This window comes from Rattus norvegicus, chromosome 5, assembly GCF_021556685.1.
Source record: "Rattus norvegicus strain SHRSP/BbbUtx chromosome 5, alternate assembly SHRSP_T2T, whole genome shotgun sequence".
Taxonomy (NCBI): Eukaryota; Metazoa; Chordata; class Mammalia; order Rodentia; family Muridae; genus Rattus; species Rattus norvegicus.
In genome coordinates, this window is record NC_141538.1 from 162,917,101 (window position 1) to 162,941,410 (window position 24,310).

The 24,310-nt window shown below is 43.5% G+C and overlaps 1 protein-coding gene across 11 annotated transcripts in view; it reads right to left on the minus strand.

The window, feature by feature from the left end:
• Vps13d (vacuolar protein sorting 13 homolog D) overlaps nucleotides 1–24,310 on the minus strand; it is a 225,412-nt gene that overhangs the window by 72,624 nt on the left and 128,478 nt on the right. For 10 of the 11 annotated variants that reach the window (XR_015619775.1, XR_015619774.1, NM_001395589.2 and 7 more), the window contains 9 exon segments: nucleotides 23,955–24,118; nucleotides 23,075–23,183; nucleotides 19,861–20,040; nucleotides 17,469–17,585; nucleotides 16,458–16,607; nucleotides 11,608–11,757; nucleotides 10,655–10,751; nucleotides 8,433–8,581; nucleotides 399–533 (listed from right to left, as the gene is read on the minus strand). Coding sequence is in view for 8 of the 11 variants with exons in the window: in NM_001395589.2 (NP_001382518.1) it covers nucleotides 399–533; nucleotides 8,433–8,581; nucleotides 10,655–10,751; nucleotides 11,608–11,757; nucleotides 16,458–16,607; nucleotides 17,469–17,585; nucleotides 19,861–20,040; nucleotides 23,075–23,183; nucleotides 23,955–24,118 (1,251 nt within the window). In the remaining 3 variants the exon portion in view is untranslated. 11 annotated transcript variants of the gene reach the window in all.

Genomic DNA, 24,310 nt, shown 5'->3' on the forward strand with positions numbered 1-24,310 from the left:
TCAAGGTCTCAGAGGCATTAAACAGTGGTGTGGTTGTTGAGAGCAGGCTATGCCTGGCACATAAAGAGTTCACAGTACTCTGTGTTGTCACTGAAACATCAACTAAACCACAGAGAGCTGTGACTAACCTAGGGAAGCCCCCAGGACTAGCTTTGAGGAACAAACAGCCTTAAGTCAATCTTGGGATTCTCAGGGGATCTTGTGTGTGTGTGTGTGTGTGTGTGTGTGTGTGTGTGTGTGTGTGTGTGTGTGAGAGAGAGAGAGAGAGAGAGAGAGAGAGAGAGAGAGAGAGAGAGAGAGAGATATCTAAGTAACAGATTCCTGATACCTAAAACAGAGTGGCTTGGCCCTGCTGCTTCCACCCTACCCTTCCTTACCACCCCTGCCCGCTCACATACCTCTTGGAAGTGCTTGAGGATGTCATTGATGATGAACTCCTTGGTCTCATAGGGGTGCACCCGAGTGAAGGGGTCCAGATTGATCACAGCATCTTCAAACCGAATCAGTGGGAATCCCAGAGTGCTTTTCAGGGCCTAGGTAGGGAAGAAAGGAAACTACAGACTTCAACCTCAGAATGGTTTTCTGGGGTGCTATAACTCTAGAATCCATGAAAAACTATGAACTAAGAATTACCATTTAGATATAAGGATTTCCCCTATAATTACACAAGTAAACTATGACAGAAAAAGGATATAAATTTCTATTACCCAAAGTGATACATATATCAGCATTACAGCAGCAAACACTGCCAGGCTCACAGTAGAATTCCTTCTGGTATGTTGGAACCCATGTTTGCCATGCCTTCCTCTCTGACTAATGCACACTACACAAGGACAGCACAGCCATAACACAAAACACTCAATTTGTTTTCTTTTATCTTTTTGCTCCTGCCTCTTATTGTCACTCGCATGTTCCTGTGTGTGTGTGTGTGTGTGTGTGTGTGTGTGTGTGGGCATGATCATGTATGCTCATATGGAAGTGACTATGTGTTGAAATGCAAAGCTGATATGAGTCTTCCTGATTATCTTCCACCTTATTCTCTGAGGCAGAGTTTTCTCATCAAGCTCAGAGCTCCCAGACAGCCAGTCTCACTAGCCAGCTTGCTCAAGGCATGTCCTCTCTGCTTTCCAAGACTGGAACTGCAGACAGGACAGCACACCCACCCAGATTTTATGTGGTACTCTGGGATCCTGACTCCAGTCCTGCTGCTCACAATGGCAAGAGCTTTAACTACTAAACCATCCCAGCAGTCCAAAGATCAGAAAGTAGATTGTCTTTTCTGCCTTGAAGGAAGCCTGCCCCCTGTGCAAACTATTTCTTCTCTCCACAGATTATATTTTCCTGATTTGCATTCTATGCTGTTGCATATAGCTATATCTTATTAATTTTCATCTTTATATATTACATCACACAAATACCCATTTTAACCATTAGTGTTGGTGGAAAGTTGGATGTTGTTCTCAGACAAGACAGGGTTCGCTGGGTATCCCTGGCTGACCTGGAACTTTTATGTTTACTAAGTCGGCCCCAGACTCACAGAGATCCTCCTGTCTCTGCCTCTAGAGTGCTAAGATCAAAGATGTGTACTGCCACACCCATCATTGAAAATCTTTTGTTATTATGAATGAAGTAGCTGTAGCATTGTCAACCATCTTTTGGGTGAATCTGCATGTGTTGTTTTTGTATGGTTTGGTTAGGTGCATGTCTAGGAGGAGCAGAGCTGCTGCCTAGTAGAGAATGAGCATGTTCAACCTGAGTAGACACTGCCAAAACATTTCACAGACGAGCCAGGAAAAGGTCGTGCTCTTTCCAGGAGTCTAGAAAAATGCCCTGTTTTATGTTCTCGTCAATAATTGGAAGAAATATCTTTCCTGGTGTTTTGTTGGTTAGTTTTTGTTTTGTTTTGGTTTTATTGCTGCTTGAACTGAACCCAGGGCCTTATGCATTCTAGGCAAGCACTCTGCCCCTGAGCCACAGCCCTAGAGTTTAGGGTATGTGCTGGCACCCCAGTTTATGAACAATAATAATGAGGCTGTGCACATTTAATGACCATGCCAGCTCCTGGACACTGTTTCGATAATGTACTTCTTCAGCTCTTTACTCATGTCTCCAGGGAGTTATCTGTGTCTGTCTTGCTCCAGAGGACTTCTGTATGTGCATACAATACTGCAGAAACACCCCCCCCCCCATATCTGCTCTTCCTATCATTAAATGGTGTCTTTCAATCATGAAACAAGCTTTCTTCGAAGGAGAGCTTTCTTTTCAATCCTTTCTCTTATGGTCAGAGGCTCTCTGTGTCCTCATTACTAAGGTCACAAGCCTGATGTCTGTTTCACTTCACACTCACACTGTGACACTGCACTCTTGGTTCTTACGTAACCTGCGATGCCTGTATACCTTTGTTGGCAATGTCTGCCTAAGCACCAGTGAGCTTCGGCCCGATTTCTATTGTAGTCACATGACTTTTGCACTCCTTTTTGTTCTGCTCATCACAGTGCTCCCATTTTAACCGATGTGGTCCTGTAACGAACTGTGAGTGCTCTAGCTTTGCTCTTAACCTTGAGAACTATCTTGTGTACTCTCCACTATAAATCTTGGGCTCTGCCCCAATCTAGCCAGGCCTTTAATGACACCAACAATGTTTCTTTTTTCTATGTGAACACCTTGTACACATTCAGTGTGTCCCTAGGTACTTGTGGTAAGTTAAAAGGGCTACAGTTCTTTGCATCTTCTATGGATATATTTTGGTGTATTTGCCAAAAGTCTATTTTCCCTTCACCAGAATCTGTAATAACGGTCATTTGCTTCAAAGGTAAGGCCATGCAATCAGTTAGCCTCAGAACTGAGAGACCTTCAGGCCTCTACACTGATTATTCTGATGCCTCCACCATGTGGAAAAGCTGAAATTACCTAAAAGATATGGGCTCACTAGAAAGGTCTGTTGAAGTCATCCCCACCCCTCTGACCTGCGAGAGAGACAACAGGAAGTTTTTTGTGAGAGTTCTTCTAGAAATATAAGAGAAGTAATGTCTATGATGTCTCATCAACAAGAAATAGAAGCACTGACTTTCAAAGTTGGTAAGGTTCCCATCATGTTTGGCACACCCCTGTGCTCCCCAAACCTACCAGGCACAATGGTTTGTGCACGTAATTCCAGCTCATGGAGGGGCATAGACAGGCATATACCTGGGAATTGTTGGCCAGTCAATCTGCCCTAACTGGCAAAGTCCAGGTCACTGAAATCTTATCTCAAAATACAAGGTGAACAGCTCCTGAGGAACAACACCCAAGGTTGTCCCAAACACACCACACACAGGCACGCACGCGCGCACACACACACACACACACACACACACACACACACAAATAAAAAGGCAAAGTAAATCCTGAAAAACACTTGCCACTTCCATCAAAGACAAGCCTATAGCTTGTAGTGAAGATACAATACCAATACCAATAACCTCACAGAAATCTGGCCAATTGCTAGGATCAAACAACTCACAGAAGTGAAACCTGGCACTCAACATGAAGAACAAAACACCAAAAAAGAAAAAAAAATCAAGAAGCAACAGTAGAGGAAGGAGTATATAAGATACATGGCATAGATGGTCAAACAAATACCGACCAGACCAGACGAGTGGAAGACAGGAAGAGAGCACTGGTTTGGTAACTTGGAATGCCACCTATAATATCAGAAGTAAGAATTTTAGGGGCTAAGACCATCCTTGAGTTGCCCGTGTGGTGGAATACCCCTGTAATTCTAGTGCTTTGGAAACCGAGAGAGGAAGATTGCTAAATTCAACAGTAGGGGGGTTTAAACACTGATGATGGCCAGATTTCTATCAAGTTATTGGTCTTTTATCTCTTCCCATTTTATAAACTCTTTATAAACATCTTGTCTTTGATGGAAGTAACAAGTGTTTTGAACTGAGGCTAAGTTCAAGGCCAGCCCACCCAGAGTAAAGATATGCTAAGTGTACAACTAAAATCTCATGACCAGCCATGAGCAGATACTAGACTTGAATGTGCGGTTTTTTAAATATACATATATGTGTATGTGTGTGTGTGTGTGTGTGTGTATATATATATATATATATATGTGTGTGTGTGTGTGTGTGTGTGTGTGTGTGTGTGTGTGTGTGTATATATATATATTTTTTTTTTAACAACAGCAACCACCTATTTGGTAGAAAGTACCCAAGCCAGAGGGCTCTACTGTTCCTTCTCAAAAACCCTTTTGCATTTGTTCAGCCATGCTCCCCACTAAAGATTGAGTAGGCATGAAGTCGGAGAACATGCCTAATCTCCCCCATTTCGCTGACAGAGAAACTGATAGCTTAACTTCAAGCATGCCACGAAGGGTACTGAAGAGCGAGGACATGGTCTGACCAATGCAACACCAGTAAGAAGAGATTTAAAAGCATGATTTTCTTAAGTGAGAAAGTTAAAAAGAAAAAACAAACACTAAAAGACAAATTCCTCAGTGTGACCAAACATTAAAAAAGACTAGTATATTGCTGCAGGAACTTTTGACTTCTGACCTCTACCAAGCAGCCAAGCCCTCACGCCAGGCACCATCTACCCTGGAACCAGGGCACCCAGCCCTGGAGTGAAACTGTCTTCACCTAGTCATTTACAGTCTGGGGTCCCTTATTTGCAGAGGCGCAGGGCCAGCCTATTGGTATGAATTACTCTGCCACCTTCAGGCTGATCGAGTTTGTGGAGGAAGGCATGAGAGAAGAAGAAAGCCTACGATACTAGGACTGCTCCCTCCTTACAAACGGAGCCACTGCTGACATACAGTAGGTCACAGCTCTGATACTTATTTACTCAAGCAGCATTTTCCTGTTGTAAAATGGATTCTGGAGAAGGCAACCCTGTGCTCATATGAGTTCTTGATAAAATAGAAAAGTATCTACTCTACCTCCCAGACAAAGGCTGAAACCTTCCAGAGCCGGCGCCGAGTTGAAAGAAGAAATACCTGTCCACGAGGCTTCAGATCACAGCTAGTCCCTAGGCCATGTCCTTTCCTTTCTTAGTTTATCCCACACTAAACCAAACTGTCTGGAATTCATTCTCTAAAGGTTTATTTATGGCACACAGAGACTGTTTATGTGAAGCAGGGCATTTGCCTATTTCCCTTTGGGGACAGTGTTTAAAACTACGTGGCTACTTCCCTCTCTGGCACTTTCTGAAACATAATTAACAATACTGGATCTTTTTTCCTTTTAACAAATCTGGTTTTTATTTAGGGAGGGAGGGAAAAAGTAAAGGGTCTGAAGTTTCCCAACAAATTATTTCAAGCCTTTGAGAAGACAGTTTTAGGCTTTTTAAATACTGTCTTTGTTTGAAATCCCCCCTTACCCCCACCCGCCTGCTCTCTGACCATTAAAGTGTGGGTTTTCTTCCAAACTAGATTGCTCAATTAAGGTCCTTCTTTTGTTATACCCCAATGCTCTAAATGGGAAAAGGCCTGCTGTAGGCCACCTTTTGAAACCTCTTAAAGACCCCCTGGTATCTTTTGATCTTTAACGGGGATGCCCATATAAAGGCTACCTGGCTCGTCAATGTGCCACGGCATCTCCAACGTGCAAGCTCCACACAGAGTGCATGAAGAGAAGGGAGGGCAGCTGTGCTCTTGTGTCCGTGAAATGGAATATTAGTTTCCCTTCTTCTGTCAGTCACCAACCCAATGAAGATAGCAGATAGAGACAGCTTCAAGTCACCTGGACAGTGTGGATGCCTTTGAGTCACCAGACAGACACCGTATCTAGCAACAATGTACCTCAGTGTAAATCCGGATAGGCACCTCCCTCCCCGAGATTTCTGACAGCCTCACTCCTGCCTGGGAATCCAGAGAATGGAGGCAATTGTTCCTTCAATACTAAGACAGGGTTACCTTTTAGTCAGACTCCTGTGGCTGCTGCAGGGAGAGGGCTGTTTCCTAAGCACATATTCATCAGAAAGAGCATACTGCTCAACCTAAGAGCTCCAAATAAAGGCCGTTCCTCTGCCTGAAAACTCTGAATGAGTGATATTGTCTGAGGAGTCCCAGGCTTCAGGAGGAATACTCCAGGTATGGTAACACAGTGACTTCCTCTCAAGTTCCAATCCCAACATCCTCCTGAAACACAAGTATGTCATGGCGTCTGCTTGAGAGTGCCCTAAAAATGTTCTTTCAATAGAATACCAGGAAGACAGTCAACATGAAGGGCTGAGTTCACTTCAGCAGAGCACATACAGCGCCAGTAAGAGCTGCAGAGGACAGATGGCATCGATACCACAGACTGCAGAGACAGATGGCATCAGTAACACAAGACTACAGAAGACACATGGCATCAGTACCATGGGACTAGGGCCCAGGCACTTCTGCTGGGAGCACTGAGAGGAATGCTGGGGTCTGTGCTCTTTAACAAGATGATTTTAAATCAAGAAGTCTTCCCCTTGCAGGAAATGCTTAGCATTGGCTTGCTGGGTGAGAGCCAAGTGTTCTGGGATAACAGACTTTATCAAACAAACCCATTCCAAAGGTCACATAAGTCAAGTGGATACTTGTGGATATTAGCAAGACAGTAGTTTTCCCATGGTTTTCCCCTCACTCCCGGGCTAATTATAATCATCTCCAGCCTCCTGGGAAATACAACATTAGGGCAGATTGAACAGAAAAGTGGTGAGAGAAGGGCACTGTACTTTTGTTCTCAGGATGCTGCCCCTGGCCCTGCCTGGTCCTCCTTTGTCTACATTTACTGAAGCCATCACCCCATCATAGCCTTATCTAGAGGCTGAGGCTGAGTAGACAGCTGTCTCTTTACCTATAGGTCTATTTTAGAGTTGGTAGGCTGTGGCACATGAGGCCCACACACGTGTTCTGTAAAGTCCATATGGCTGCTGTTTAGTTGGTTTTTCTTTTCTTTTCTTTCTTTTCTTTTTTTTTTAAATGTGAATTGATTGCCAACATTTAAAAACTAGGAGATTCCATATAAAAATGCAGACTTCAAGCTTCTCTTTAAAAACCTGAAGATTTGGCAGTACTAGGTTCACAATCCCCTGGTGCAGCGATGGGCTGCGGTGGGGCTGTGCTGACCCTCCTTGCACAGCTGTGCACTGGACTGAAGGTCCTCTGAACCCACAGGCTGACCCCTCAGTTGAACTGGCACTGGCATCTGAGCCCAGTACTGCAGGCTCACAACTCATTTCAGCTATCTAGATGTTTCTCTGTGGAGAGAGAGTGGCCATCCTGGATCTTCTGAGAGATGGAAGGAGGGGGGAAGTGAGTGGGCATGGAAAGAGGGAGGGTTGGACAACTATCTTCAAGCACAGTACAAGAGAGAACCAGAAGCAATGGCTGTCAGTCTGAGCCAGAGTAAGACAAGACATTTCAACAACTACCTGCTCCTGCTCCTGCTTAAGTTCCTGCTCCTGTTGGCAGCAGCACCTCGCTACTAACCAGGCTGAAGAAACAAGATCATGAATGTTAATCTCCCCACCTACCAAGCCAGGGTACCATTGAGGACACCCAGTCTAATGACAGCCTCACCTATATGCCAGGGGGCAGCACAGTCTAATGACAGCCTCACCTATATGCCAGGGGGCAGCACAGTCTAATGACAGCCTCACCTATGTGCCAGGGGGCAGCACAGTCTAATGACAGCCTCACCCATGTGCCAGGGGGCAGCACAGTCTAATGACAACCTAACCCATGTGCCAGGGGGCAGCACAGTCTAATGACAGCCTCACCCATGTGCCAGGGGGCAGCACAGTCTAATGACAGCCTCACCTATGTGCCAGGGGGCAGCACAGATTAGTGTCATTAGACTTAATGACAGCCTTACCTATGTGCCAGGGGGCAGGCAGCACAGTCTAGTGCGGTGCAGAACGCAGACATGGCAGACTTGGATTGAATATCAGCCTGTCCCTTCCATAAATATGCCCAGTTACTAAAAATGAAGGTGTTGCTAAGGCTACATTGGTCACCCGTGGATCAGGACGGTTAATAGGAGGGTTATATCCTAAAGCTGTACAAGGCCATATCCCAGCAAGCTTACAGCTGAGTCTCCTGTAAAAGTGGCAGACCTTCCTGGTGACGCTTATCCCAGTATAATACTTAGAAGACAGCAAGAGAGATTTGGACAGTGGGTCAAAAGAAAGGCTGTCTTGGTTTTAGTTCTTAAGTCCAGGAAAAAGGTTTCTACTGCTCTTAGGTAAGCCTAGAGCTACCCAAAGAACAGATAAGAGTGGCATCATCCTGTTTTATCCTTTTTGGTAATGTCTGTCTTTGGCAAAGTTATGTCAAACATTAAACAAAAAGAGTATTACACAAACTAATGAACACCCATAAAAGGTACAAAATAAATGCTGTGGGTACTAATTCCAGGCAGAGAAAACGAGCAATCGACGTGCACTCCCATGGAGTGCGCCAGCTGTGAGCTCACCTTAAGGTCCAGTGGCAGTTTGTTGGAGGTGAACACACTGAGCTTGATCTGGGGGATGCTGATCTTGAGGTTCTCAAAATAGTATCGAGTTGGTGTTCCCCCCTGCTCTGCTGTCTTCTCATGGATGTTTTCATCATACTTTTCCACCTCTGATCCAAAGACATAAGTAAGAAAACAAAACCAAAAGCTGTTGGCATCATGATTCAAACTTGTGACCTCCCCTAAAAACCCACACAAACAAAATGCAGTCTCCTCACTTTCTTTGTGAGCTCAGCAATGCATACAATATGCAGATGCCATTTCTGTATAAAAGTCGGCCGTTACATTGGTTATAAAAAGGTAGGCTAGCTTCATCTGTTAACCTGTGACTCTGAGCCACCCAGCAGACAGCATCTTAGAAAGCCAAAGGTCACAGGTTCAATTGCTGGCCACAGACTTTCCAGAACTACCGCTGTCATTACAAGTACCCATGATCTAGGTGATATGAATCTAGAGTGCAGTACAGCTGAGTCAAAAAAGATACTCCCGACATAAACAATACTATGAGGGATAAACAGTCCCTGAGAAAGTGAGGGCAAGTCTCAGAAGCAGGATAATCGAGGCACAGTTTCTAATTGCCAGTCCATGAGTATAAAGGAAGGACATGAGCTAGAACAGCAATGCAAATGCCTATTCGGGCAGTGAGCTTCCCATTGGCTTCTAGTGTCTTTGAAGGAAAACCAGAGAGAATGCTCACAGCTACTTTGCACATTCCCAGTTGAAGCTGCCATCAGTTCTACTCGAAGTTGAAGGATGCTCTGAGGGAGACCTGCCCTTGCACACTCAGAAAACAGAACCCTACTGAAAGTAGAGGAAGAGTAATGACAGGCAGACAAGGTCGTCCCAAAAGCCTAAGTTTCTCTGTGCAAGGCTGGGGAAAGAAAAAAAAAAAGAAAGAAAAAAAAAAACCAAAAAAACAAAAAAACAAAACAAAAAAAACTTCCAAGAGGGATTTATAAGAAAAACATGAGTGAAACCTGAAGTGAATCTTATTGGGAAGGAGCCAAACAGAAAACCCGCCTGTCTGCTGGGCACTCAGGTGGCTGTGTAACTCCAGATAAACTGGAGCCTGAACCAAAGCACAGGGCTAGGCAGACAGGGCCTTCCTCCCAAAGAGCTGTCTCCTTTCTCATTCTCTTTCTTCTCTGGTTCTAAGGACAAAGCCCAGTACCCCACGCATGCTACCTGCAGGTGGTAGCACTTAGCAAAATCCCTAGACAATCCTAAATATTCTAAAAGCTTAATTCTACTTTATTTGTGATGCTTAAGGTTTAAAGCTCAATTCTAAATCTAGATTATAAAGACAAAAATATTTTTCTGGCATTGTGGGTAGGTATATGCATTTTCCCTCTAGCCAATATGGTATACAGATGCAGACAGTACAGGCTAAAGGATGTAAGATCATGAACTTGGCCATGAACTACAAAGATGGTATGTCTCAAAACAACAAACAAACACATAAAAAAAACAAAAAACCCAAACAAACAAACAAAAAAAAAACCCCAAAAAACCCAACTAGCTAAGTAGCTAGAAAAATATCTCAGCAGTTGAGAGTGCTTACTGCTCTTCTCGAGGACCTGGTTCAGTTCCCAGCAGCCAAATCAGGCCAGCTCACAACTATCTGTAATTCCAGAGGATCTGACCCCTCTTCCAGCATCCACAGGTACCCATACACACAGGGAAGACACTTATATATACATGAATGCATGCACACAAACTAAATCCTTGAAAAAGGTTGTTGTGCATCATTGACATCTTTCTTAGCTGGAGCCATCTAACAACAGGAGAAGGAGCTGTGACAAGGAAGCTAGAAAGACAGCAGCTGAACTCTTGGCCCTGAGCTGGTCTCATAACCAAGTGGCCAGCTAAATGATGGCCATCACTCCGTTCTATAGCAGAGAACAGAACCTGCAAAGTAAAGGAGGGGGCACTGTTTCCTAGCAGCCAGCCATTGGACATTCCAGGATGCCAAGACTCTCTTAGGGCAGCCTAGCTCCTTGACAGAACTCAGACAACAAGCAATTTTGGGAAAGGAACTGCTAAACCCCAACCTGAGCTGCCTCGCTCAGAGTAGGAGGCAGAGAGCCAGCTCTGTTGGTGTCTAGGGACTAGCTGTGTTTTACAAACAATAACACACTACTGTGGGCCAATCCCAGGCAGAAGCACAGAGTGATCAGCTTTACCTGATTCTGCCTGATCGTAGCCGAAGAAACTTAGTAGCTTGAGCAGCAGTTTCTCCTCAATTTGTACTGTGAACTTCTGAGCTGTGACCATCAGGTGCTAGAGAGAAAGAAAGTCTGGTTTAAAGTCAAGTGCCAAAGCAGTTTTTCATTTGTGCCATGAAGCAGGTCCCAGTGAGGTTTCTGCTACCAAGGAAGGCAGAGGTAGAAGGTTTGCTTGAACCCAGCAGTTCCAAACAGCCTGGGCAGCAAAGCAAGACCCTGTCTTATGGTTTCTTTACCTGTGATTGATATATGACTTGAGGCTCACCTGTCTGCCTTGTGACAGTGACGGAAGTCCAGGTGTTCAGTGGACACTTTGCCACCCTGCTTGATCCCTAGGGCCTTGCCTAGTGAGCAGAAGCAACGTGACTGGGCTTGTGGTGGAGACGCAGGTCAGCCTCCTTCCTCCCATCAGCATTGGTGGTAAAGGAGCAGAAAGAGGGTTCTGGCTTTTACAGGTTGCTGCTAATATAGCTGGCTTCTACTTTGGGAACCCCAGGTCAGAAAGCTCCCTCACTTTTAACTCTGCTGTTAGTATATCCGTGGCAGTTTACTTAGCACGTTATTCCAAAGAAAAACTCCACACAGCTCTCCAGAATTATCTCTGGAGTACTCGACACTCAGTAACAGACCACAGCAGCCTACAAGATACTGCTTAACTCAGGAATGACACCTCTGGCCTCCCTGGGTTCAGTGCTACCAAGGTTGCTGACAACACAACTGAGGATACAGGGTGCCAAGAAAAGGTGCTCCAAACATTTCTCTCAATGGTCAAGCAAAAGCCACAGTGGCTCTGCCCTGCAGCTACCTTTGTGCATACAGTGTGCCGCTGCTTGCTCTGTGGCCTGAGTGGGAGAGAGCAAGCCTCATATGCCTCCTACATGCCATTGTCCCCAGCCTCCCCGCCAGCCCACCTTGTAGATGTTGGTCAGCGCGCTCTTACTGGGGAACTTCACGGCATTAACTTGCACAGCAGGACCTGTCTCAATGACCTCGTTCTCATTGCTCAGAGGGGTCACATAGAGCATGAAGGGCTGAGTAGTACCAATGAGCTGATTGTCCACCTGGGGCAGGAAAAGCCAACAAAGCAGAAACAAACAAGACAAGCTGCTTAGTTATTGTTCTTTACATTTGGTGCCTTAGGCTACTCAGAGTCCCCTGGACACTCTGCCACCTCACATCTACAGCACACAGGCATATTCAGTAACAGATTGAATCCAAGAGCAATGGTGGTGACGATAATGGGCAAAATGATGCATACCAGCAATGCCAGCACTTAGAAAGTGGAGGCAGGAGAACTGAGCACTGGAGGCCAGAATGTACTACACAGTGGTCCATGCCTCAAAAATAACAACAGTGGGGGCAGGACGGCTGGCTCAGCAGGTAAAGGCACTTGCTGCCAAGCTCCCAGATCCATGTGGTCGAAGGAGAGAACTAATTCTCTCATGTTGTTCCCTGACCTCCACACACATATTCTGCCATATGCACACATATAAATGCACAAAGTAAATAAAAATTGAATTGACAATAACAATATAGTAACAGAAATAACAAGAGAAGTTATAAGACTTGACTTAGTAAAGACTAAGAAGTTAGCTCAATTTAGCCCCTCCATAGAATATTCATATTTAAACCTCATATTTAACATAATAAATAGACATAATATTTGCTAATAAAAAGTAATTTCAAAATAGAAAACAAACCTTAAAGCATCAAAGGAGAACTGTCATGTCAAAAACCAGTCAACATATACATGATAGCCTGAAGTGCCCAGCAGTTTGCTGGTCAGCATACATGTGATACCTGAGTATAACATGTATGGTTATCCTCAGCACACTGTCCCTAGCTGAAGTAGAGAACAGCCCTTTCTCAGGATGACCACTGATAGAAATGGGTTCATCGAAGCCTGTTCTGCTCAAGGCCAATGTTCTTACTGCTATGCTATCGATGCTTCTCCCTCATTCCAAAAACAAGAGAGCAGACATCCTGGTCATCTGCAAACTCTGAAGGTTGAGTGGTCTCTCCTGCCCCTAAGAACAACTTTTGATTTCACAGTTTTTTTTCTACTGCAATTATAGATTCTACTTCATGGACTTCAGATGTTTAGCTTTTCTTTTCTTTCTGTGCTTACCTGCTCTCTTTCAGTTTTTCAACCCTTGTACCAGAGTACACATGCAGGTGTGAATGATGTGTGTTCATAGGGTCACATGTGTGGAGGTCAGAAGACAATCTTGGATGTCAGGTGTAAGACAGGACTCTTGTTGATCACTGCATACGCCAGGCTTTATACCCATTGGTTGGTGTTTGCATGTGTGTACATGTGAGAGTCAGTTCACATCAGATTTGAAAGTGAGCTCCCTCATATACTGAGACACCTCGCCAGCTCTCTTCTACAAACTTTAAAGTTCTAATCAGATGTGTCTAACTCTCAGGCTCCGAGCCATGTGCAGCCTGGGACAACTACAAATGCAGCTCAACATGAGATCGTAAACTTATTAAAACATTCCGAGATTTTTTTCTTTTTTGCAGTTTCTTTCTTTGTAAGTCAATTGCACAGTTCTCAAGTGAGGCTTCTTGAGATGACATAGTGTCACAATGTCAGAAGGCTAGAGTCTGTGATTAGACATATCAGTGTTCACATGTGTCATGTCCTCTTGATTAATTAATTCTCCTATCATTAGGAAATTACCTTCTTTATCTCTGCTAATATTCTTTGTTCTGACATTAATCAATGTGACTCCTACTTCCTTCCTCATGACTAGTTAAAGTGTAGTGTGCCTCCCCACCCCCTTTTAGACCTTTTTAACCTGTTTGAGTCTTTATAGCTAACAAGTGTGGGGGAGACAGGGTCTCACTACCTAACACATGTGGACCCTGAACACACGATCCTCCTGCCTAAGCCTCTAGCCTGATCATAGGCCTTTTCTTGTGGCCCCTTTTTATGCAATCTGACCATCTCTATGCTGATAACTGACAATTAATTGGCACCATTAAGTTTTCATCTCCCTTCTTGCTATGGCTTTTATCTGTCTCATATGTTGTCTTCCCCATTTTCTGCATTCTTTTGGATTCATCAAGCACTCACCTTTCAACTTTATTACTTACCTACAGTTATTGTTATTTTGGGAGTGGTTACAGTATTTAATTCAGTATGTTGGTCTACCACTAAATGACATCATCCTACTTCATATACAAATCACAGTGCTGAGCTTGCACTTGTCCCCTGCAGACTTCATGCACGGTTGTTACTTATTTTACTTCTCTGTGGTGCAGACACCACATCACAGTGCTGTCATGCTTGTCTAAGCAGCCATTACCTCCTAAGTAAGTAGGGACTTACTTAAGAAGCCTAGTTTTGCCTGTTTCTCATGTCTTCACATCAAGTTTTCTTCTCTCCTTCGTGCTGATTCAAATTCCATTAGCACCATTTTCTGTCTGCTGGGTAATGTTCTTTAATGCTTTCGGAAGCTGTGATTGTAGATAATAAATTCTTTTATCGTTTCTGTGCCTAAGAACATTTTCACTTCATCCTTTGTGGTGGTTTCAATGAGAATATTTCCCATAGGCGCCTGTATTTTAATGTCGAGTCCTTAGGTCAGGGAAGAACTAGGACTGCAATCTTGTTAGAGGAGGTGTAGCCTTGTTGGACAAGGTGTACCGCTGAGGGTGGACTCTGGGGTTTAAAAGCCCATGCTAAGCCCAGTCTACCTACCTGAGGCTTGTGGATCAGGATATAAAGTTCTTGGCTACTTTTCCAGAACCTGTCTGCTTGTGTACCACCATGATGATAATGAACTAACCCTCTGAAACAGTAAACAAACCCCCAATTAAATGCTTCCTTTTATAAGAGTTGCTGTGGTCATGGTATCTCTTTGTAGCAATAGAACAATGACTAAGTCACCCTTATTTTTGAAACATACTTTTTCTGGGAGTGGGTTTCTAGAATGATAGCTTTTGCCTGTTTTCAACACTTGAGGGTGTTGCTGATCATGTTCTTACTTGCATTTCTTTCCAACCAGAAATCTATTGTTTTCTTTGTCATCTTAGTTCTGTTCCTTTGTACATAATGGTCTTTATCCATGATTGACTTTATTATTACTTGTATGTAACCTATGGCATCTCAGAGTGGCAGTGAATTGGTTCAGGTGTCTTACATGCTAACATCCATGAATCTTCTAGCCCATAAAGCAATGTGGTATTTGTACACAGGCACACATAGCCTCCTGAACATTTTATAGTCTCTAAGTAGTTTACAGTGCCTCATCCAATATAAGTGCTATGGAAATGGTTGTTATGCTTTATTTAGGAAACAATGATATGGAGAAAGCTCTGGATATATTAAGCATAGATATGAAGCCCATAGGTATGGGAGTTCATCCAGGTTGTGTGTTATATACATTGAGTGAAATTTTCATTTCTTCAGATCAGTTCTTATTTCTGTGTCTCTATTCAACTTTTTAAACACACAAAACTCCAGTTCTGATAATAGTTTTAATATGTTCTAATGACTTCATTAGCGCTGGGTCCATCCTGAAAGCATTCTTGTCCTCAGTGTGCTGCTTCTCATCTACATCATGGTGGTTGCTTACAGCCTGTCAGTTTTGCCTTGCTGGGTGCTCGATATATCTGTACCCAAATATATTATGAGATTTGTTGGGAACACAGTCCATTTCCTGGGATACTGGTCGACCTTTCATGATTTTCAAGACAGGACCAAAACAGTATTCAATCTGGGGCCAATAAATCATGGAGACAAAACTTGCCTGAGACTCTTCTCAATGCCCCACACATTCTGGGGTTTTGGTGCAGCTTACAGCCTGCTCATTCAGATCCTCCTGTTTGAGTAGATTCTCCACATAGATCGGCACTCTGCCAAACCTCTTCCTCTGTAGCTCTCTCCACACAGGTCCACTGCTATGGACTTAGCTGTTGGTCTCTGTGGATGCTCAGTTCTATCTTTTCAACGCTTCTACTCTGTAGGCCTCTGTTCCAGCCTCCTCTCCCAGCCCTGGAAACTTCTCAAACTAAGCCAGTCATAAGTTTCGCCTTTTTTATCCCACAATGACCTCAACTCCTCCTGGAGAAGGCTACGTAACTCTATTCTTTTTTTCTAAGCTCATATGATGGAAAAACAAGAGACTGGTGATGTGGCCTTACAATGCAAAGTCTGACAACCCAAGTTCAAGTCCTGGGATTCTGGTAAAGGAGAAGGAGGGAGCTGACTTTGTCCCTTGACCTCCACATGCAACACTATGTGTACACCAGCCACCATTCCCATTAGTAACTAAACTAGTTATACAAGCCAGAGAATCCAGAATTCACCTTGGTTTATGTTGCCAAGCATAATGACCATGCCTTTGTTGACAGTACTCAGGAGGCAGGGGCAGGCAGATTCTCCCTGAGTTTCAGGCCGGCCTGGTCCTACACAGTAAGTTATAGGCCAGCCAGGGCCACATAGTAGGACCCTGTCTCAAAAACAAAGAATTTGTGAGATGCATGGGAGTAGAAGCTCTTCACAGGATGATTCTTTGAAGATTAGATATTTCCTCCAGAGACTGGAGAGATGGCTCAGTCATAAAGAATGCTTACGGCTCTTGCAAAGGACCTGGATACGGTTTACAGTTCCCAGACTGCGTGGTTCTGCCTCTAACTCCAGATCCAGGAGGTCAGCTCTATCTTCCCTTGGCACTGGTACTCGTGTGTACACATACACATAGAGATATACACATACATGAGCACTGAGACAACACTCTCATCCTGGTACCTGCACATCCTGTATGCTAAGCTCAAGCATGTGACTGGTTGCCAGCTGGGTATAATGGATGTTGATTCCTGTCAGGCTTGCAAAGACCAGTTCTTCTGGGACTTTATTAATTAAAGAGACACCAATTCCGCCTTCTAACCGCACAAGCACCTGAAAGGAAATCAAAGCTCTGTCAGTTGTTTGTAAGAGAGCTCATAGAAGTCAGAGGAGTACACAGATAAGAATGGCTTTCAGTCTCTCTTCTCTTTACTTCTCAAGAGTATAAAACCTCTGCAGTTTTGACAGTCACCTTTCTGGCTCAAATATCCTCATCTCCCTGGAAGCCAAGCCTTCTGTTTTCAATGGACTCCTCGGTCAGGTCGCAATGCCATTGGTGTGTGAGGACACTTTGCCCAGCACACACAGATGCTGCACAGCACAGGAGAGCGACTGTTCTAGAGCCTCTTTCCTTGTGTAGTGGGTTATTCTGTGCATTTCCACGGCATCTGACATGGCTCCCCACAGGCATTTGATTAAAGATTGCTCACCAAGATAAAGTAAGCAAGCTCCTCATGCTCATCTCATGTTGACTCAAGCTGTCATTCTCTCCCAAAGTGCAAAGACAAAGGAAGGAGGATTTGAGTCAGATGCAGGAAATTTCTTATTCTCTAAATACTATTAAAATTTGGATCATTCAGCTTCCTTTTTGTCATCTAGAGGAACATCTGTTACTCTGCGGTTCCACCTAAGCTGCAGACATCACTCGCATGACACAAACACATGAGTGGTAACAGTAAACACAATGAAACAGGACCCCACAGTGCACACAGTCACCAAGCAAATTCTCAGCCAACTGGTGACCAAGAATGTTAATCTACAGTATTTTAAAAACTTACAATCTGGGCTGGCAAGATGGTTCAGTGGGTAAAGGTAGGAGAGAATTGACTCTTTCAAGTTCCCCTCTGATCTCACACATACTGTGTAGCATGATCACACACATACACACATGTATAAATAAATCGATAAGCTTACTTCCAGTTCCTGATGTGTGTCTGGATTCCTCAGTTTCTGCAGCTCCTGTTCTGTAACGGGAAGTTCTTCCACTTCATATGATGAGCGCTCACTTTTCCGCTGGCAGAAGTCTGTTATCTGAAGTCAAAACAGAACAAAATGAGGGCTCACACTTCTATGCCAAGTACTGGTCAAGAGTCACTACATGCCCAGGAAAATCACAGAAGCTAATGGCCTCCCAGGCTGCTAGAGCAAGATCTGGGCAATAATAAAGTAGGCACAACGTAGAGTCTAGATAGCACTCTATCCAGCTAAACACCTTGGGTGCCTCACAGAGTATATGTAGGCCTCACAGAGCAGGAACAGGTCCCACAGAGCAAGAATAGGTTTCACAGAGCATGGACAGGTCTCACAGAGCAAGGACAGGTCTCACACAGCAAGGACAGGTCTTATAAAGCAATAGGTCTCAGAGAGCACAGGTAGGCCTCACAGGGTAAGGACAGGCTTGCAAGAGCATAGGCAGGCTTCACAGAGCACAGGCAGGCCTCTGCAAAGTGGTATTACAGATTCATGACGATGTGGGGCATGATGTGTCGTATCAGAATGTTTACACAGGACTCCACTGTCTTATTTCCCTCAGCTCTCTATTACTCTATGACTGACGACTGCATCTCCAACACACATCTCACCTTGAGATCCAACCAGAAGTCACAATGGGTTTTGGATGTCACTACAGAGAACCATGTTACCTTAGCCTAGTAAGTGCCAACGTAATTTCTGTTTCCCTCAAATCTGCTCTTCATTTTGCTTAGTGATATAGACTTTTATCCCCCTTGTTGCATAGAACAGATTCCTAGAGGCCACTTTGCCTCAGTCCGCATCCCACGTTCAGTCACTGAGCACTCCATCAGCTTCCTTTGGATTAGCTTCTCTTCCCAACACCCAGTACTTTGCTCTAAGCCACCATTTCTGATTATCATGCCAGAGCCTCTTAGTTGGGCTTTCTCTGCTTCCAATCTTTTTAAACACTGCAGCCAATGAGTTATCTCAGATCAATCCTCATCGTGACAATCCCCTGACTCCTGCCTGTCTTGGACAAAACATTCTACCATTAGTTTGAATCTCAGGTTCCAATCCTGTCTCTACCATATGCCAATGGCAGTCTCTTCACTACTCAGCTTACCAAATACTATATAACTGTGATAGCTAGTGTTGGTCATGAACTTGACTGGAACTGGAACTAACCAAAACCAAGTCGCTGAGCATATCTGTGGAGTTTTTCTTAATCAATCGCCTGAGCTGCACAGACTGCACTTAGGATGCTAAGTGTGGACCATGTCTGACGGCTGTCTATACATAAAGAACACAGATAAGGAAGGTCTTTACTTTTGCCTGACTGTCCTCTCCTGCTGCTGAAGCGTTCTTCTACTGGTACTAGAACCTACTTCCTCAGGATCCAATTTAAATCGAAGAGCAGCTGGACAGCGAGGCTTCTGGCAACAACTCTAGACTCTTGGCCCTTTGGGCAGGATAGCCACTTACGGACTAGCTGGGCCACAGCCTATACACCATTCCAATAAATCTGCTTTTAATATCCATACATATATTCATTTTAGAAGTTTCGTTCCTCTAGAGAACCCTAATAGAGTAACTTCCTATGTTTATCTCTCAGCAGCTGTCTATGCCCCTAAGGTAAACTATGAAGATGGAATTCAGACTGTCCTCGGCTCACTGTCACATGTTTAGTAACTGAAACGCTGCCTGCTTCTAATAGCTGCTAAGAAAATTACTTCTGTGTGAACATGTCCAACACAGTGAAGGCCCTTGCCTTACCAGGTCCACTCTTTCTGTTAGCTTACTGTTCATTGAGTATTATGTCTTGTAGGCACTCCCTCAGCCTCAAATCCCAGGCCCTTCACTCTCCTCACCCCTCCCTTCGTGACATACCATTGTACTTGTCTGGGTAGAAAAGCTCCTTTCCCAATTAGTCATTCATCAATTGTTTTAAAAGTGAGTATAATAGTTAGTTAACTACACTAAGAATAATAATAGGCAATAATCTTATCTTTTTAAATTCTTATCTGTTGGAGGTAAAGTTCTTGCTATGTAACTAGGCTGGCCTTGAACTTGAATGAGTGATCATTGCGCCCCAGCCTCTTGAGTGCCATGAACAACCATCTCCAAGACTGGTTAAGTCCTAAGCATTTTTAGACTTAGCTTGACTTTATATTTACACTTACTTCCACTCTAGCTCCCATACAACTTTGTGATGGAGACCAAGCCCTTTCTTACAAATGAGATAGAACAGCCCACATCCAGCATGTGAACACACTAAAATAAATACTTGTTATAGAGCTGACCATGAGGATGGGAAGGAGAGGACATGGGTTATGTGGGTCCTTCCAATGCTTACCTGGAGTGCTCTTGTTGGTCCATCCGGGATGACTCTTACAGACAACATTCCAGAACCAGGCCTCATTTTTTGGTTAGCAAACTGTTGTTCTGGTGGAACTGACCCCAACAGCTCTACAGATGAGTCAGGACCAAGAACAACTTCAGCTCCATCAAACAATCCAGAAAGCCCTCCTTTGGCCTAAAAGATGTCAAAATAAAAATGTACAAGCAAAGGCCAAAGCACAGACTTGGACAATTCAAAATACTGCTAGGTAACAAATAAACTGAAATTCTCCTTTGAGGAGCCACACTTCATTAGTCTTGAAAATTTAAAAAAAAAAAAAAAGTAGGACTGTATATAATGGCAAGGTAAGTTTACTGCATTAACACGGAAACTTACATGCACACACCATAAAAGGTAACCCCACAGACAATGCTGAAGGCAAAACGACCAAATTGTCTGAGTCGATGCCACTTTTCAAGAGTAGTATTGACTAGAACACAGTTTGGCAAGCTCTGGGAAGAAGTCATAGTCCAGCTACGTCCTTCACATGAAATGCAGGTCTACAGGGTAAGGCCCATGAGGACAAGCCAAAGGCTAGAGAGAACAAATATTTCAATATGTTTTCTTGGTTTTGGTTTCAGGGCATTGCCTTACTCTCTTGCCTGGGCAACCTTGTCGTCTCCTGTGGGGATTTTAGGGATGCACCACCATGTCCCCCAATCTTTGTTCATTTTAAATACTGAGACAATAGGGCAGATTTCAACACAGTGAAAGCCTTTCATAAAGGTAAGTTTAGAAAGTACATACACAACTTGGAAAGGGCAGGTCAGAAAATGTTTGCAAGTCTTCAATTGCTGTACTTAGCATAAAAATGAAACAAACCCAGTTTCCTAATCAAAACACATTCACAGCAAAGAACTGGTGGGCAGATCCAGGAAACAACAAACATTGAAAGGGGATTTGGGTGGGAGGAAAATGCTCCACAGAAATTGGAATTACATGGGCTTTAAAAAAAAAACTAGAAGTAAAGTCAGGGTCCGACCCGGAACCCACCAATCATAACAAGCCGTCTTTCGCCTCTAGAAGTCTGAATTGTGTCGCTAATTGAAAATCCCAAATGCACTCCAGACGTGAGCTTCACATAAGTAAGCAGCTGGCCTTTGATGAGAAGTGCTCAGGGCCACAGAGGTAAAGAAAACAAATCTCACCAAACACAAGAGGCTTCTTATGGCTGTACACAGCACCATGTGAAAGGACAGCCTGACTCCACTGAGGAAACACTATGCTGAGCAGGGCCTGCCTGCTAGACTGTGGTGTTCTGTGTGAGTCCCACGAAGGGCAGAGCTGCACACACAGTCACAGTGATGCTCAACACTACAAGCTACCCTTCCACCTGCTCACCTCAGACACAGGGGCACACACCTGGCCCAAAGAAAGAAAAGGCAGAAATCTAAGTGCCTGATAATTTCCCATGTACATATTTGCTTATAAAGTACATAGAAATTTATTCTGCCACAGACTGGCTGAGTTTAGGACAAAAAACTGTCTAGCAGTCTTGTCTGTCACATTTGCTACAACAAAATGCTAGTTTTGATACCACTAAGAATGTAGCAATAAGCAAAATCAAAAGCATGTATATTAAACAAATTGGTTATACAATACCAAATGGTCAGCTTTGAAAACATATACATAAAAGTAAAATGCGCGCACACACATGCACACACACACAGACAGACACACACACATGCACACAGACAGACAGACACACACACACATGCACACAGATAGACAAACACACACACATGCACAGAGAAGACAGACAGACAGACAGACAGACAGACAGACAGACACACACACACACACACACACACACATTTACCAATAAAAAAAAAAAAGAAGTCATGAATTTAAAAGAAACCAAAAGGAGGATAAGGGAAGGTTTGAAGGGATGAAAGGGGAAAATGATGGAAATATAATAACATCTCAAAACAATTAAAAAGAAATGAAAGAATACTGAAAAAGTAATTATTGAAGGAGGAGGAGGAAGAGGAAGAAGATAAGGACGACACTGTACAACTCGTGACCAGCTCCTACACTTTACAGAAGACTGCTGTAGCTTCCAGGATCTAAATCTAACCTATTCACCTCAGTGGGTAGACCTCAAGCTTTTAGGCAATACTCCTCCCCTTCTTTTAAAAAGTAAGGTGTGTAATTTATATCATCAGGGAAAAAAATTCAGAGAAACAAAGAACAAAAATAAAAAAAGCCATCACATGGCACAGCTACTTCTCACACTGTTGACCTTCAAGAAGACCAATGAAGCAGAGAGACGGCTCAGCGATTAAAAGAACTTACTGCTTTTGCAGAGGAACTAAGTTCCATTCCCAGCACCCATATAAAGTAACATACAACCACCTATAACTCCATGTCCAGGAACTCTGACGCCCTCTTCTGGACTCTGCAGGCACCTGTACTCCTATGTACACATACTCACACATACATGCACACACATATGCATAATTAAAATAAAATAAATCTTGAGCCACAGGTGCAGGGGCAGTGGGATTAAAAAGATTATAAGAGCCAGAATACTACAGATCCTGCTGAGAAACATTTTCTCCTATAAATGGCTGTATAAAGAGGACAGGAACAATGACAATATCAATGAACATGTTAACATGGAAGGCGGAAGTTTTGTAGGTCCCACCCCCAAAGAAGAACTATAGGCAACTAATGACTGCAAGGAGAAAGAGAATTGGTCTTTCCCAGTGATGAGTCACCTATATCAGTCATTCAATGCAGAGTGGTCAGCCCTAAAAGCAGAAACATACAACACCAAAATTGGTCTCAGCAGGATGCATTAATATAAACATGTGCATACATGTACATGTATGCATGCATCTGACAATAATAATAAAGAAAAGGAGGCTATCAACTTGAAAGCTGTGGGAGCATGGGAGGGAGTGGAGAAAGGGTAGTAGGAGGGGCTGGAAGAAAGAAAGGGAAGAGAGAAGTGATGTCATTTATTTCAATCACAAACATATTTTAAAATAGAATAAGTCTTAAAAAAAGAAAATAACATTTCCCCCATAGGAACATACGGATGCAAAAGTTTCTTGCCTGCCTTTAACAAAAATGAAGTAACTAGAGAGTCCTGCTCTCTGATTAATTTTTCCAATTGAATAGTTCATCATGTATAACACAGTTGAGGCTGTCAAAAGCTACTAACCTGAACAACTAGCCCATGCAAGCCACAGGTCAATTTTCCTTCATGGAAGCTCCAGGTCTGTGTGGTGCTGCGCCTGCGATCTGGCTTTCTCAGCATCAGTGGCTCATATCTGGACAGAGATACACGATGAGTCCTCCGGAGAGAAGCCTAAGGAAAAGCTGAGGCTCTGCCGCCCCTCTGCTTACACCCACCCCCACCCTGGAGTCTAACTAGGCATTATAGTCAAGCCTTGACACAAGGAAAATCAAATGAACAGAATGGAGACCCAAAACACAAGTGCTTGTGTCTCACAGAGCAAGCCACCTTGCAGTCTGGGAGAGGCTATCTACTGAATAGTTAAAATCTTCAACTTATAGCTCCATTTCTAAAGACTTTACTCTGTGACCCAAAGTACACATTTTTGGAAATAAATGAGGTAACAATTAAAAATACAAATAATAAACTTATGGAGAAACTAATACATAAGAAAACAACTTATTTAAGCTAAAGTAATTCATTTAAACCGACCACGGAGTTACTCAAAACACAGGTCTGAGCAGTGTTATTAAAGTAATTCTTCTTTGAAAGACTTAACACATTATTAGAAAAACTTAAGAATAGAAACTTCAATTTTAGAGAACAAGAGTAGACTGAAATTTTCAGTAAAATAAATGTTTATTTCCTATAAAATATCTTACTATTTGATCTTTCATAATACGTGTATGTGTACTTTAAGAATTAAATGATACCTGAGAATTTGATAGTCATCAGTCATTAAGGAAAAAATCAAAATAATATACAAATTCTCATGATAGTTTACAGAATTTATTTTGAGGGGCAAATTGCTCAAGTCTGAATTAGAAGGCAATGAACTTGACTCACAAATTACCCAGCAGATTACCTGTTGTCTGTCACAGCAGCCAGGCCAGCAATATCCAGGATAGCGGACCCCTCGATGGAGCGGGTGGCTGAGGGTTTGTTGGGGTTGTGGGGCACTGCAGAGCCCTCGTGGGCCAGCATTCCTGTCCCTGTCATCCTCCAGAGCTGAGAGCGCTTTCCTGGTTCCTGATGGGCAGATACACAAAGATGTAGCCACAGTTAGCCCTGTCCCTCACAACGGGTCAAGGAGTTCTCTAGTTACCACTGGATTTAGATGTTTTCCACACCACAGAAATCTTAAAGATTTCGTTATTGTGAATTTCTAGTTAGACCAAGTATGCCAAACTCCTTTTTCATTTTATTGTGCGGTTGGTGTGT